This window comes from Falco punctatus (assembly GCF_963210335.1).
Source record: "Falco punctatus genome assembly, chromosome: 4".
Lineage (NCBI taxonomy): Eukaryota > Metazoa > Chordata > Aves > Falconiformes > Falconidae > Falco > Falco punctatus.
The window spans coordinates 29,037,815-29,052,630 of record NC_137583.1 but is presented as its reverse complement, the minus strand read 5'-3'; the positions used below and the strand labels follow the sequence as shown (position 1 = coordinate 29,052,630).

The following is a 14,816-nucleotide window of genomic DNA, read 5'->3' as shown; positions in this document are numbered from 1 at the left end:
AAACCACCGTTAAATCTGATTTTGCTTCTTCCTTGTTTAGCACAGGTTTTGTTAAACTACAGCCTGTCTAATCCTCTGCAGTTTAAGGAAATTCACTGAAAAATGTATTTGCTTCTTAAAATAATGGACAAATATTTTATTACGTAGTTAGCCCAAGAACTGGGGTTCATGGAAATACGAAGCAGCCTTACTATGAGACAGTTTAAAGGAGTGAGTTCCAAGTTCTCCCAGCACAAGGAAGATGCAGGACTTCAGCATCCTGCTCACCGCTACTTCTGCCCTGACTGCTCCTGCGCAGCCTCTTCCTTATTGTCATGTACCGCACGTTTCACTGTTCTGTATTTTTCCCAGGGGTGGGGGGTCTCCTCTCCTGCCATTACTTTTAACCACCGATAGTAGTAGCCGCGGAAGCCATCAATTTTCTCCAGGTACGGGTTCTTTGACTTATACTGCAAACAGAAACCCAACAAAACAAGTTCCTATTAGAAGAGAGCTCACTTCAGCACCAGCATGCAATAGCTACAAGCTGCTACTAAAGGAACAGTTACTAAGTAACTGTCAGCCAGATCAGACAAACCCAAAGGAAAAAGACTTAGGCAGACATCTAATTTTGTGCTGCCTTGTTGGTGTCCTTCGTGCTGCCTTTGCACTTTGACTCGTCATGGCTACTTACTCGATCAAATTTGGGAGGGTACTGTGCTGCAAACTCCAGCTGGCGTATGATAACTTCATTGGGAGGCACCTGGTTATTCCTCATGTCTCGCAGGATCTCAGTGAGGTAACTGTAATCCAGCTGTCTCACAGCAGCAGCAATGAGGGTGCTGTAGATAAACTTGTTGGGAGTTATTCCAGACCTCTGGAAACAACAAACGGTACAGTTAAACTTGTTTATCTGCTGACTAGTGCAGGACTCCTGGAAGGAAAAGGCACACAGGTGCTTCTTACACAAGGAGTACAGCTCTCACTCTGGGACCCATGTAGCAGCTTCTACAATGCCAGCACAGCCCTCCCCACAAGCCCTCTGCTGTCCCAGCGCAGGTATAGGACAGACCACCTGAGCTGGCTCTAGCTACTCTAGAGTTGCTTGGTTTTGGAGTGAGAACAAAAGCCGTCGCCACAGACACCTCAGCAGGTCTTTTTAAAAGCATTAACACTTCCCTTCACCTCTTCCTGCAGCTCGAACCCCAAGCAGCAGAGGCTTTTTTGATTACCTTCAAATCTGAGAGTAACTGCAATCCATCCTTCTCTCTGTTACAAGCAATTGCCAAGTTACAAAACGTCTGGAGGTTAGGCGATAGTCCCCTCTTCACTAGAGCTGGCAGCACGCTCTGCAAGATAAAAGTGTTGACATCAGTTTCCAAGAAGTCATGCTGTAGCTTTCCAGACAGAGCTGAACATGCTCAAACAGAATCCAGGAACACTGAGGAAATTAAACCAGCACTGGTTTGTGGAAAACAGTGTGAGACAGAAACAGGTGTCACAGTTAACACAGGAGGATGTGACAGGCTCGTTCTGAGTTTTTTTCTCACCTTTGCTCCTTCTAGGTCTCCCTGTTTACTTTTCTTCCTTATTAAAGTGTTAAAGAAGGTCACATCCACTTTCACTTTATGCTCATCTAGGAGTGCCAGCAAAGAGGACTCTGAGGGGCTTTGGGGTTCTACCAGGTCAGCCAGTAATGTAAATGTTTTAATGTTGGGTTCTGCATTGTCCTCTTTCATTTTACTCAAGAAGCCTTCCACGTCCCCCATCAAAGCCAGTCTATCAGACGGTGTGGCCACTGTCCCCAAGGAAACCACGGCTGCATCAGGCATCCTGGAATCCAGCAAGTTGGGCAGGTTGCAGAAATGCCGCTTCTGGCTGAGGTGTTCTTGTTGCTGCTCCACCTTGTTCTGGCCTCTCCTCATCAGTGCTCCACTTGTGCTGTGAGCTATGCTGGGGCTGTTGAGAGCAGCTGGTTCCGTTTCAGCCTGATTTACATCTTTATTTTGGTGCTGGATCAGTTCTTCAGGCTGCACCGAACTCTCCTGAAATAACTGCTTTTCCATAGCTTCCACATCCAGCTGGACAGCAGCTGCACACTCTGATCCCTTCTTCCTCTGACTCTTTACCTTTTCCTTCTGCCTGCCGGGTGCAAGCCTTTGCTGAGAGGAGTTCTCGTTGGTGGGTCTGAGCAGGAGTTCAGAAGCCACGACCAGATCGCCTATTCCACAGTCTCTCGCAGCACGTAGCATCAAATTGTAAGTGTGGCTGTCAGCCTTTATTCCAAGTTTAGTCATTTGTTTCCAGACCTGAAGAGGGGAAGACAAACATCAGATGTACGTGATGCTAAATAAGAGGAGCATTTGATTGTCAGCATATCTGTTAATGTATCTGCTTGCAGAAAAGGAGCAAGTTTATAGCATGATGAGGTGAGTGGCCACTGGATAGTAAACAGCCACCTTGAGCTCATACAGTCCTGCAAGATCACCCAGGGTGGTTTACCAGTGTACGAGACATCCTGATGGAAGTCTAGTTTACAGAACTGGGCCTAGGAGGAGCTGACCTCCTCCTATTTCATCAGCTCTGAGCAACCTGCTGCCTTCTGTACGTTCAAGTGCCAAGTTACAATACAGAGGCACTTTTTCCTCCCCACTTAGAAGATGAAGACAAACCTGTAGGGCATATCGGAAGCCATTTTCACTGTCCTTTATGCAGCTCATGAGAAGGAAGCTGAAGGTCTCGGCTGTGAGAACATGGCCCTTATGCACAATTTCCTGAAAGAGCAGAGAGCGCATTAAACTCCTCAGTTACCCTAACAGTCTGTGGCAGCTGGCTGTGAAGCTCAAATACCACTGATGTCTTCTAGGGATATAGCAGCAGCAAATCACAGGGTGAACTCCCAGGGCTGTGAGCAGAACGATCGCTCCAGGAGAAAGAGCGTCCTGAAATGCCGACACAGATCCTAGCTACTCCCTGATGGGAGCTACAGGGAATTGGAGGGGCAGGAACAGCAATCCTTTTAGCTATTCCCATACTGGCCCTTCTGAAAAAAGCTGCTGTAAGAGCTCTAAAAGGAGACAGGTATCAAAGTACAGATCTTCAAAATAAAGAGCGGAGACAGACACAGTAACTGCAAACTCCACAAAAACTGTTTGTTAAGTCTCTGTCACACCCGACCAGTTTTAAAGCCAACCTCAGCAGCTGCCTCCTTTTATGTACTTCAGCTTAGTGTTTGGTACATACCAAGTCAATTTAATTGTATGAGACCAAGGATCAATGAAACATAAACACATGACCTGTAATTACCTCTCCTGAAAATGCAAAAGTTTATGCAATATGGCAGCTTCCAGGAGCTTTCACCAGAGCAGGCTACACAACATGAGAAGAGTCATTTATTTACCTTCAGTACATCAAAGCACATCCTGAGATCCGAGCAGAGGGCACAGACCTTCAGCAGCGCATGGTAGGTGATCAGGTTCAGCTCTTCATTTTTGCTCTTTAGCTGCTGCCGTAATTTGAGAGCGCTCTGCAGGCCCGAGTCCTTCCACGGCGACTCAGCACAGGCATTGAACAGGGCTGTATAAGTGGCCTCCGTGGGAGTTAAGCCTCGTTTTTTCATCTAAGGGAAGAGAAGAAGAATTTGAACTGGCTTTTTAGGAAAGGATGTCTAGAATTTCTTCACTTGTTATTAAAAGTTTCAGGCTAAGAAGGTGCAAACACTAACTCAGAGGCATTTTGGAAACAAAGTAACGTGAAACAGTTTTAACTTAAAAAAGGTAAAGGTAGTTTGAGAAAGGAGACAAGGTGAACCTACATCATTGTAGAGCCTGAATGCCTTTTTCACGTAGCCAACCCTGCCACAGCCGCCAATTAGAACAGTGTAATTGCTTTCTTCCGGCTGCACACGCTCCTCCTTCAGCATCTGCACCTCAAACAGCTCCAGAGCCTCCGCCAGCTAGAGGGAAGAGGAGAATCCACGATGAGGCAGCAAGAGAATTGGTTACAATGGACATTATCCGCAGCTGTGGGCAGACTGTGGTAGAAGTCCTACAGAGCATGGGATTCCTCATGGATTAATTTTACTACTTTCTATAAAGATACTAAGCAATAGGATAACACAGATGGGAAGCAGTTGCACAGTTGCAGCTGTCATCAATGCTATTAAAAACCAAATAAGTGAAGAGCTGGGAACACACCTTGTCATCTCTGATGAGGGCCTTGCATCTCAGGAAGTACCAGTACGGGGTGTTCTTCGGACCGCGTCGAGGTTTTCTTCCCGATTCTTCCTCTCCCTCCTCTTGCAGCTTTAAATTCTGGAAGCGCGATGTGGTTTTGTGATAATATTTTCTAGAAGAAAATTTATTAGACAGCGTCCCGAACTCCACGCCTTCATCATCATCATCATCATCATCCTCCTCCTCCTCGCCGCCCGCTCCAGCGCAGCTGCCAGCACCGCTCTCTCCCGGCTCGCTCCCGGGCAGCCTGTAGGACGCCCGTGACGAGCTGAACGCTCTCCAGCCCGGCAGCGGCCCCTGCCCCGGGGGCCGGAGCAGCCGCGGCGCCGGCCCGGACCGCTCGGAGCCGCCCTCGGAGGCTGCCCCCCACCCCCACGGGACAGCGGTGGGGGCCCAGCGCCCCCGCAGGAGGCTGAGGAGCCGCACCGCCCTCATGGCGTGCCCGCGGCCACCGGGAGGGCCTGGGCCTGGGCCCGGGCCCACTCCACTCCCCTCCGCCGCGGCGCCGGCGCGGGCGGAAGGGGCGGGGCCGGCGCGCCCTGATTGGCGGAGGCGCGCGCGCTGCCCGCCGGGCGCTGGGGTCAGGGGTGGCTCCCGGCATTCCGCGGGCGGGCGGCGCGGGGCGGCCAGGAGCTGCCGCCGCCGCCTCCCCTCTCCTCAGGCGCTGCCGGCGCGGAGTGGAGCGGGCCGGGCCGGGCCTGGCCGGGCCCGGCCGCCCGCTGCCTCCACCGCCACCACCATACCTCCCCTCCCTTCCCGCTGCCGCCGCCCCCCAGCCGCCACCATGCAGGAGCTCATTGCCAGCGTGGACCACATCAAGTTCGACCTGGAGGTGGCTGTGGAACAGCAGCTGGGGGCGCAGCCGCTGCCCTTCCCCGGCATGGACAGTGCGTGCGGGCCGGGCGCTGCGCGGGTCCCTCCTCCCCGGGGGGGCGCGGGGCCGGCCTCCTGCCGCGGGGCGGCTGAGACGGCTGCGGGCGATGGGGAGGGTTCCGCGGGTCTGGGCGCCTTGCTCAGTTCTTGGCCTTAGATTCGCGTAGCTGCTGCTTTCCCTGTAGGTTCCTGTCTTAATACAGGCGTCTTTCTTTTCTGCTTAATGAAAGCAGTAGTTAGTACTTGGGCAGGCTGGGAAATGAAAGCGGAGGTATTATTGTGAATAAGTATCGCTTTCCTGCATAGTACCTTTGGTTTTTTTATCATTCCCTTTTCATAGGTGAGGCATTTTGGTGGCAAGGGCACTTTCTCTTTAGGTATGTCCGTGGCCTAGTCTCTAAACTTCTTCCTTCAGTCTAATAGTCTGACACAAGTAGTCTCACAAGATTTTAGTTGCTTTGCTGAAATTTTCTGGCCAGGCTACTAAACTGGTGTTTTAACTCCGTCAGATGTTGTGGTTCCCATTGGTCAGGCTCAGCAAGGGTTAACAAGCTAATGGTTGTTTCAGGCTGTTCTGTTCAAAAAAATATAAGACCGTCATTGCCACCGTGTAAATACAGGGTTCATAGACATGATTGACTTTACAGCAGAGGAAAACCTGGTCAGCAAAACCTAAACATGTGAAAAGCAAAACAAGCACTGCCAGATCTCTGCAAGTCCCCCTTGGTGTTCCCCAAGAAGAACAGAGATACCTGTGAGGGCCAGACTTGAGCAGGGAACTTATGTGGGAAAGTAAATTCTCCCAGCCAAAATGCTTTTCTTTTGATGTTGAGGAACAGATTGTCTTTCTGGGGAAGGGAATATTTTATAAATTGCCGTGAAACTTCGTTAAAATTAATTATGTTTCTTTGCTCTCTCCACAGAGTCGGGTGCAGCGGTCTGTGAATTTTTTTTAAAAGCGGCCTGTGGAAAAGGCAAGTAATTTTTTAAATACAATTTTACTCGTACTTATAGGGCTGGAGGGAGGAAACTAGATTTTCTAGCACTGTCTACAGTACTCTTCTTTCTTATAAAGATGAGGGGATAACCTAGATAGAGGATAAAAGTGAAGAATGTTGGAATAACTGCAACAATTGTGAAATAGTGGTATTTTTTTAAGAAGCTGGAGGTGAATAAGCAAAGCTGCAGGTAAAGGAAGGCTTGAACTTAGCACACACAGACCTTGCTGTGGATGTGGCTGTATTAGTTGCTGTGGTTCGTGGTTGCTAGGATTAAGAGCTGGAGGCTGTGTTGCTTAGCTTGTTAGAGGGTAACATAAGACTTGTCTTAAACTCCTTGCTTTGCTATTGCCACTAAAGGCTGAATTCACAAGGAGAAAGTGGTGTCTTCTGAAACCTCCCTTGCAAAGGGGAGCAAAGCGTTGCTATTGCTCTATGCCACTTTGGGCTGCATATTTTAATTGCTCTTTTTCCCTTCTTCTTGCCCCATCCTTCCACAGGAGGCATGTGCCCATTCCGACACATCAGCGGGGAAAAGACAGTTGTTTGCAAACACTGGCTACGAGGACTGTGCAAAAAGGGAGACCAGTGCGAGTTTCTGCACGAGTATGACATGACCAAGATGCCTGAGTGTTACTTCTACTCCAAATTTGGTAAGAGGCATTGTAACTCCTACTTAGTGCTCCTTGCTGGTGTGTGAGTGTGGTGAAGAGGATCATGGTACATCCCTCTCATCCGTCTTCAGAGCATTACAGTTTTTCTGTGATGGTGATACTGTTAGATTGTAATTTCTTCAGATGTGCTTAGTTCTTCATCTTATTATCTCCCTAATTTTGTGACTTATTGTAGATGTCCTCTCTCAAGAGCTTGTCCCTTGGGGGAAGAGGGGGGAAGTTCAAGTTTTACTTGGGGTTTTATGCCTTATGTTCTGTTCTTGGTATGAGATGAGTAGGCTGAGCAGTTGGTCGTTGCATGACTTATTTTGGGGAGCTGTTGAGCAGCAGAGGGCATGGGGGTGCAAAACTTTTATGCACTTGCTTTCCAGCTCTGGAGATCTGGACATAATGAGGCAACTTGCTGTCAGAAACTTACAGTCTTGTAGGTTTCCTTGGATTGAGGTTAGTGCGCAATTTGTAGTTTCTCCACGCTTCTGGTGCACTAAATGTTTGGTTTTTGTTATCATGACTGCTCTTTCAGATTTAGTTTTGCATTATTTTTAAAAGCACACATAAGTAATCCAGCCTGGTAGAACTTTACTCAGCAGGAGTGAGTTCTTGGTGTTCTTTATCTAGGTTAAGGCAGGCAGTAAGACTGTTGTGCCTGAATGTATAAATGTTGGGTAACGGCTTTGTGGGAGCTACATGATCCAGGTAATGTTTTGAGAGTCATTTGATCTCGAACCTGCACAATTGACTAAGAAGTGTGTTTGCCTTTGGTACAGGGGAATGCAGTAACAAAGAATGTCCGTTCTTGCACATTGACCCGGAGTCTAAGATCAAAGACTGTCCCTGGTATGACAGAGGCTTCTGTAAACATGGTATGTATGTTGCACTGTTGATGCTTCTGTAGCTATAAATCAAGGGTAGGGTGTTGCTGTTCTTTCTTTGCATGATCTGCCTGTGTACTTGCTATTACTGAGTGCTAGGGTACATATATATGGAATGTGAACTACGGAGCTTTGTGTTGCAGGTCCCCTCTGCAGACATCGGCACACTCGAAGAGTCATTTGTGTGAATTACCTAGTAGGATTCTGTCCAGAGGGGCCTACCTGTAAATTCATGCAGTGAGTATGCTACCAGGCTTGTTCTGTAATCTTGTGTTTGCCTTGTGATCCTGTATATGTCAAAAAAGGGTGCTCCAGTGCTTCCCAATGGCTTTGGAGATTTCGCCAACATTTAGTTGTACCAAATTGAGGATACAGGGCAGGACCCCTTCAGGGAGCTACCACTAAGGCTCTGGAGTGGTGATCAGATGCCATCAGTGCAGTGGGATCACGTGGGTTTATATTCCGGGAGACTTCTCAGGTGGAGGGATATACTACATACTGGATTGTCATTTTCATACATGTAATTGCTGAGCATCAAAATGCAAAGAGAAGAAGTGGGGAGGGGGTGGCCTATTTCCTGTAAGCCAAATTTAATTGGCTGATTGTATGTTGTTTGGAGTTACTTGACTGAACTGATGGTAAAATGTTGGCATATGATTTGAGAATCAATTTTCTTGTTTCCATCTAAACCAGCCCTCGATTTGAACTGCCAATGGGAACCACAGAGCAACCACCACTGCCTCAACCGACACAAACACAACAAAAGGTACACAGTTCCCCTGCCTCCCCTACATGCCCACCCTCAGAGCATTTCCCACAGCGCTTTGAAAGAGGGTATCTTGTTTAGTGGTCAAAATTGGACACCTGGGCTCTTGGATCTGGCTTGCTGGAAAGTCTTAGAGAAATACTCATTGAATGAGGGAAAGCCTTACTTATATTACAACGGGGTGTGATACTCTTTTGTAATTAAGAACTTGGGAGACAAATCCGAATAAAATATAAAGCCCTGTCCCTTCTCTCTCCTGCCAGCCCTCTAATGTTCACCAGCTGATCACAACACACTGCTGCTGCTGTCTTTGTACTGGGACTATGGTGTCCTGCTTTGTTCTGTTTCTTACCTCGCCTTGGTTAACCTTCTCAGTCATGAGTACTGTCCTCCAGCTCAGAGGCCAGCAGTGGCAGTTCTGTTGTTCGGGGCGAGTCACAGAACACTCCCACATTACAGAGAAGCACATCATACATGGTTGTGCAGCGGTCTGCCAATTTTTTTAATCTGTGTGACATCTCTCAGTGATAGCAATGGTAATTTAGCAGCCTAAACCTACTCTCTAAATCTTCTTTCCAGAGAAAAGCAGGATCGCTGGGCTCTGTAAGCCTCAGTGCTTACCTCTTATCTCTGGTGCTCCAGCTGGTGGAGCACCCACACACAGATTTGGAGGAAAATTGATCATTTGATATATGGGCTGCTCTTTTCCCTTCCATAACAAATAACAGCCATAACGGTCTTTATCCTCGATGCACTTCACGAGTCAGAACTCTTCTAACCAACAGAGGACACCCCAAGTCATTGGAGTCATGCAGTCTCAAAATAACAACACTGGGAACAGAGGACCGCGGCCATTGGAGCAGGTCACCTGCTACAAGGTAATTCAGAGGGAAGGTATGAGGAGGGAAAGCAGAGGGTCCTAGATTTAAGAAACACAGAGTGCACAGCACCAGAACTACATCATGCTGGTTTGCTGCTGGTTGCTTGTCTTGGGCAAAAGAATGGATTTGTGATGTGGGTGTTAGTCCTGCAAAAGGTTTTCTCACAGTGTAAACAGGCTTGTGAAATGTGTGTGATTTTGGTGTGTGGGTACATCTGTGGGAATTAGCGTTGAGTTCTGGGGTCTCTAGGTCACTGGTTTGCTAGTTCGTGGACTTGCTGTGGTGACTGAGGCTGCTGTAGGACAGACTTTGCTCATCTGCTAATGAGCAGGAAACCCTACCGCAGTGAGAGTTGAAGAAGACTGCTGAACTGTACATTTCAAAATCAGAGTTAATATTAGTTTTGTCTCATGAGTTAATTTGCTTACAGTGTGTGACTGTAGAAAGATTTTCTTCTCCCCTGTTATCCTGGAAGGTCCTTGCAAGTAACAGAAATTGAATATGCAAAGACTGTTCAGTATTTCAGCTGTAGATGCCCCTCACTGCTGTCAAACCAAGGAGGGAGCTATTCACCTTGGATGCTCATTGAGGAGCACGGGTAAAACTTTGACACAATTGAGTTTCCACCTCTGTTTATTTTTCCACAAAAGCCCTAACCCTAGCCACTAGAGAAGGGCAAAGAGTCTTCCTGCCCATCGGCTTTGACATTTGCATCGTTGTACATGCCAGCTTCTGTGCCTTAGGTGCTTGCTTGGGTAAAAGTTACTGTGATTAGACAGGGATATTAAATAGCTGAATCCATTTCACTGAAAACCTTTTATTATATTATTGTTGTTATTATTAATAACAATAACAATATTTTAGATGCAAGTAAATTTTATATCTGGAGAGTGCTGTTGTACGAGATACTGGTATTTCTCTCTGGGCTTGAATAGCTTTGAGGCGCAGAGTCATGAATCTCTTGTTCAGATGCACTTTTCCCTGTCTGATTCAGTCTAGCTGATCAGGAGTGTCCCCATAGATCTCTGTTGTTGTGTGTATCGGAGTATTCTTGGAAGCCTCAAACACTGAAATTCTCCGTGTGTGTTACGGCTCTTTGCTGTTCGTAGTGGTGTGCTGAGAGCACTGTGTTATAATAACATGGCATCAGGCTGCTCCCAGCACAGAAGCAGCTTTTGCTCCAAGGAGTGGAGACAGCCCATAAATTATGTCCCTTGTGACACTGTGTTCCCCTTCACCTGCTAAATTTTTGCATCTTCCATATGGAGAAGAGCTTCCAAATCTGAAAAGTTACTGGCAGCTAGAGGAAGACAGCTGTAACTGTGTAATAATTCTTCTCTCTCTCTCTCTCTTTTAGTGTGGTGAAAAAGGTCATTATGCCAACAGATGCACCAAAGGACATCTGGCCTTTCTCAGTGGACAGTGAAAGAGCAGAACGAAGAGTGCAAGGGAGCTATTAACACTGAGAAAAGGTTTCTGCTTAGCACTATGTCTGAACTATTAATCAGGTTGTTTTTTAATGCCATTATTGAAAGAACTGGTCAGAGGCTGGCTGCTGCTAAGCAACATTTTTGTAATTGTCCACAACTTTTTAAGTTTTAACCTTTTTAAAACAGATTTTGGCCTCTACCTATTTTCATTGAGCCCTGCTGAAAGATCTAAAAGCCAATAGATTTGCAAGCCCCTCACCAGTGCAGCACTCCACATAAATGCATTTTACGCCAGTGTTTCTTTAAAGTGTTTTCCTTTTGCCACTTCTTTTTGGAGAACCTGCAGCGTTTCAGCCCTCCCTGTGGAAGCAGGAAGACTGTCTGGGAAAACTAATACTTGAAATGCCTTCCCTTCAGTGAGGAAGCAGGGATTCTGCTGTCCTGTAGCTCTTAAAAAGCAAAGTTGTGTTCCCAGGTCCAGCCTGTTGTAGTCGATAAACTTGTCCTGGTAGGTGACTTAATGCATCATGTACATCAGGCTGTGAAACTCCCATCCACTTGCTTTGTTTCTGTGCTCCTTGTTCTACTGAAGGTTAGAAATCAATCTTCTGGGTGAGAACCAATCAAGGGGAGATTAAATTGGCATCTCTGTTGTTAGCCAAACCATGATTGTAGGAAAGCCATGTCTGTGCTCATTTTCCATTTGCAAAAAGCAAGAAGGGAAATGAACAGAGCTTGAAGTGTAGGAATAGAAGAACCTTGTCTCAGCTCCCCCCCCCCCCAATCATCCAGCTCACACTGGGCAGGTATTTCCATAATCTAGAGAAGACCAAGAAGTGGAGATGTGTATTCTTACGGAACACTGCTTTTAAAAGTGGTAGAGCATTCTTCTGAGAGTAATTTTTGCAAGTCAAAACCCTTTCAGTTTGCAAGACTATTTGAAAAGGGCCAATGATAAAATGTGAATTAAAAAAAAAAATGCATCTCCAGTGTGAGCCTTATTGATTCTAACCCCTCTTATTTGCTGACTGCCTTTATACTTTATTTTTATTGAAATGTACCGATGGAAAAAGTTGGCTGTGAATTATATTTTTTGTTTGGAACAAGGTAATATGACTAAGAGAAGTGACCGGAACCTATCTTGGTTTGAATGACTGCAGTTATTTCACTGTGGAGAGTCTGAGTCAGTCAAAGTAGAACTTCCAAGGCCAAGTGACTGGTATGACAGACCCTCACTTTTCCTAACATGTCCTGCCCCCAGAGGCTGAACAGTGGCCAGACTATGAGATGTTACATGTATGTACCTAGGCACCTCAAAAGGGAACAAAACCACTCTGTCTGGCTACCTTCCTCATCTAGCTCAGGAGTCCATAGTCTTCACTACTTGAATAGATGTTTTCAAAACCACAAAGCCTTCCTGTTACTGCTGAAGCTCTTGAGAGATTAATATCCTGTAAGAAGTGGTTTTCACTCTCCCTCCTGTTCAGGAAAGGCTACTGCAGGCTGTACCTGCTGTGCCCAGCTGCAGCTGCTGTGACAGTGGGGCGCACCAAGAGAGACATCACCTGGGGCCAAACCCACAGATGCTCCTTTAAGCTGCACTTATGCACGTGGTGTCTCCTGTTAAACTCAACACTGCATTTAAGTCAAGAAGCAAGTTTTCTTTTAGTTTAATTTCACAGGGCTTTGTTATACCAAGAGTCTTTTAAGCTTATACCCATTCAGAATAACCATCCAGCTTCCTTTAGCAATGAAAGTGGGTAAGAGTTTTGATAGAAATTTTGGGTTGTTGGAAGTAAGAAGCATTAGAATCCCAGTGACAGAGTGAGAGTCACGGACCTTCTCAAAGCTAAACCGATCTCATCTCAGACAGTGCTCTGCAACGATGGAAAACGCCCAAATACCTACAGTCAGCAGGTGACAGCCTGAGAGTCAGAAACACATGGCCACACCAACAAGCCACCAAAAGCTCAGGTATTTTTCTTTCAAATCAAAACATACCCTTTCAGCTAGTTGTCCAGCCTGTACACGAAGGCCACTAAGAAGCAATCCAATGCTTTGTACTTTTATTAAACAGTTAAATATGAATTAAGTTGTAATAGTTTCCCCAGTTCATAATGCAACCCAAGTAGCAGATGCTTTCCCAACCACTTCTGAACTTACCTTGAGGGGTGAAACTCCAAGGCAAACTTACACGCACCGTACAATTAAGTCAGCTCAGTGAATGTAAAGCATATGCATTTTATTATTGGTCATAATAGTACAGATTTTAATATGAATAGTTCTGGTGTCTTCTGCCAGGATAACTGTTCCAGTAGCCAAGTCTGTTCGAGAGCTGCACCTTCACTTTCTGAAATTCACCCTTCAGTGGTACTTCCTGTGGCGGTCATGCTCTGTATCGTTCAAAGTAAAGCAAGTTAATTTTACTGAAGTCACAAAAAACCCCAAGCCACTCCTGAAATTAGAGGACAGAAAGAACTCTAAAAAATACTCCAAGCATGTAGTTTTTATGTACTGCCAGACCAGAGAGGCAACAAGACCTAAGCTTTTTTTGTCACCAAGAAAATACTGACACCTTTCGAAGTAAGCATTTAAGTTTTCTATGGCTAAAATAAGTTTGCTTGCCCACACAAGCAGCAATCGTTAGCACAGTCTTTCATTTTATTTCTAAAAGCAGCAGCAGAGTGTTTTTATCGCCCTAAGCAGTCTTCCAGGCTGCACTATAGGCACTCAGTATTGCTTTTACTTACTCAGGTGACTGTAGCTCCAGATGTAGCTGACAACAACATAACCAGCAAGCACCATGGAGATACCACCGAGGCCCCCCTTCTTCACATTGATGTATTTATTGTAGTATCTCTCATAACCTGTGTAGAAGAACAGTTTTCACAGCAGCCAGATGAGTGGCATAATTTTCTGTGTTGGAAAGAAGCTGCCTGGTGTCACACAACTTCAGGAAATTGTTTCTAATGAGACACCTGAGGGCCTCAGAAGCAAGCCTGAGAGAAGGCAGCCTGTGTGTTAAGCAAGGTGAACTCCAGTTAATGGCGCTAAGCCTTAAAAAAAAAAAAAAACGCAAACCATTTATAATTTTCCCCTAAACATTACTGTGAATTTCATGAGCTCAAGCTAGTTTGGAATTGCTGAGTTCTTTAATACCAGTGTATATGTTGTAGACACTTGTGTTTGACATTTTGTGTTTAAATCTACCTGAACGTCATATTTGTACCTATAGCAAAGGGCATTGGTCTAAACTTTTGCCAAGTGATCGATAAAAGCCCTGTGTCCTTTTTCACCATATTTAGAGATCACTTGTTTGATTTTTTTTAACTTTATTTACTTGTGATGTTGGGGAAACCTCAAGATTTTCAGCAAATGGTTTCAGGGGTCAGGAGTAAGGCTACTGTATTTCCTCTTTATAGAAGAAGGAATGCTGAAAGCAAACCTTTGGCGGATAAAAACAAATTTACAGACGGGAGAACAAGATGCTAGAGGACGCGCTGTTCTGGGAAAGCAGAAATGGCCACGAAGCAGCCCCTGTTCTGCTGGAACCCTTGCCACGGCCACCGGCCAGAGGTGCCTGCACCCTACCCTGCCCAGCTCCCTCAGGAGAAGGGGTGCATCCTCCTCGGCCGGGGGCTGCTCCCCAGGGCAGGCGGTCCCCGCAGCCCCCCGCAGCCCCCTCACCTCTTCGCAGGGCCCCCGCGATGCCGCCGGGGGTGAAGTCCCTCATGGCCAGCCAGGTGGGCAGCTGGCCCAGCTTCACGTCGAGCAGCTTCATGTCCTTGAGGAGAACTGCGGCACAGAGAGACACACGGCCCGGTCAGAGAGGAAAGAAGGGAGGGAGGGAGCCACGGTCACCTTGGCGGGCTGCTGCACTCACCCGGCGGCTGCGCCATCTTGCCGCTCTGCTCTGCGCCGCCGCGGGGGCCGCCGGGAAGGGGCCGCTGAGGCTCACGGGAGGCAGGTCAGGCGGCAACCGGCAGCTGCGCGGGGCGGCCGCCATCTTGGGCGGGTAGCGCGGCGCCTGAGGCGGTGATGGCCCCGGTGTTGCCTTGTCCCCGTCCCATCTCCTCACCGGAGGGGTCGGTTCCCCAGTGGCGGCCGC

The 14,816-nt window shown here is 47.1% G+C and overlaps 3 protein-coding genes across 5 annotated transcripts; 1 reads left to right on the top strand and 2 right to left on the bottom strand.

Moving 5' to 3' along the window:
• Nucleotides 1-107: 107 nt before the first annotated feature.
• PTCD1 (pentatricopeptide repeat domain 1) lies at nt 108-4,735 on the bottom strand. Of its 2 annotated transcripts, none has more exons than XM_080383872.1 (8): nt 4,176-4,735; nt 3,794-3,934; nt 3,380-3,598; nt 2,652-2,753; nt 1,530-2,288; nt 1,212-1,328; nt 674-913; nt 108-449 (listed from the first exon to the last, which is right to left on the bottom strand). In XM_080383872.1, exons 1-8 carry the CDS (start codon nt 4,647-4,649, stop codon nt 270-272), a joined length of 2,232 nt encoding a protein of 743 aa, XP_080239998.1. In that variant the 5' UTR covers nt 4,650-4,735; the 3' UTR covers nt 108-269. The 2 variants fall into 2 exon arrangements, with proteins under 2 accessions (XP_080239998.1, XP_080239999.1); XM_080383873.1 differs by having other exon boundaries at nt 674-856; nt 4,176-4,733.
• A 55-nt stretch (nt 4,736-4,790) lies between these two features.
• Nucleotides 4,791-11,786, top strand: CPSF4 (cleavage and polyadenylation specific factor 4). Of its 2 annotated transcripts, none has more exons than XM_080383918.1 (8): nt 4,791-5,101; nt 6,011-6,061; nt 6,586-6,738; nt 7,527-7,622; nt 7,775-7,868; nt 8,325-8,397; nt 9,165-9,275; nt 10,636-11,786. In XM_080383918.1, exons 1-8 carry the CDS (start codon nt 4,999-5,001, stop codon nt 10,702-10,704), a joined length of 750 nt encoding a protein of 249 aa, XP_080240044.1. In that variant the 5' UTR covers nt 4,791-4,998; the 3' UTR covers nt 10,705-11,786. The 2 variants fall into 2 exon arrangements, with proteins under 2 accessions (XP_080240044.1, XP_080240043.1); XM_080383917.1 differs by having other exon boundaries at nt 4,847-5,101; nt 9,183-9,275.
• A 1,143-nt stretch (nt 11,787-12,929) lies between these two features.
• ATP5MF (ATP synthase membrane subunit f) lies at nt 12,930-14,740 on the bottom strand. Its single transcript, XM_080383923.1, has 4 exons — nt 14,592-14,740; nt 14,396-14,503; nt 13,459-13,575; nt 12,930-13,101 (listed from the first exon to the last, which is right to left on the bottom strand). Exons 1-4 carry the CDS (start codon nt 14,605-14,607, stop codon nt 13,073-13,075), a joined length of 270 nt encoding a protein of 89 aa, XP_080240049.1. The 5' UTR covers nt 14,608-14,740; the 3' UTR covers nt 12,930-13,072.
• Between the last annotated feature and the right edge of the window lie 76 nt (nt 14,741-14,816).

What these genes read in the sequence shown, in the direction of transcription:
- PTCD1 (XM_080383872.1), bottom strand. Translation starts at nt 4,649, where the DNA reads ATGAGGGCGGTGCGGCTCCTCAGCCTCCTGCGGGGGCGCTGGGCCCCC. An exon ending in AGTTACTCTCAGATTTGAAG is followed by an intron (nt 914 to 1,211) that starts GTAATCAAAAAA and finishes TTTTCCTTCCAG; the next exon opens with GAGTCCTGCACTAGTCAGCA. An exon ending in ACCCTCCCAAATTTGATCGA is followed by an intron (nt 450 to 673) that starts GTAAGTAGCCAT and finishes TTCTGTTTGCAG; the next exon opens with TATAAGTCAAAGAACCCGTA.
- CPSF4 (XM_080383918.1), top strand. Translation starts at nt 4,999, where the DNA reads ATGCAGGAGCTCATTGCCAGCGTGGACCACATCAAGTTCGACCTGGAG. An exon ending in GCCCTTCCCCGGCATGGACA is followed by an intron (nt 5,102 to 6,010) that starts GTGCGTGCGGGC and finishes CTCTCTCCACAG; the next exon opens with AGTCGGGTGCAGCGGTCTGT. An exon ending in CCTACCTGTAAATTCATGCA is followed by an intron (nt 7,869 to 8,324) that starts GTGAGTATGCTA and finishes CATCTAAACCAG; the next exon opens with CCCTCGATTTGAACTGCCAA.
- ATP5MF (XM_080383923.1), bottom strand. An exon ending in CGCGGGGGCCCTGCGAAGAG is followed by an intron (nt 13,576 to 14,395) that starts GTGAGGGGGCTG and finishes TCTTCTACACAG; the next exon opens with GTTATGAGAGATACTACAAT. An exon ending in CTGGAGCTACAGTCACCTGA is followed by an intron (nt 13,102 to 13,458) that starts GTAAGTAAAAGC and finishes TGAACGATACAG; the next exon opens with AGCATGACCGCCACAGGAAG.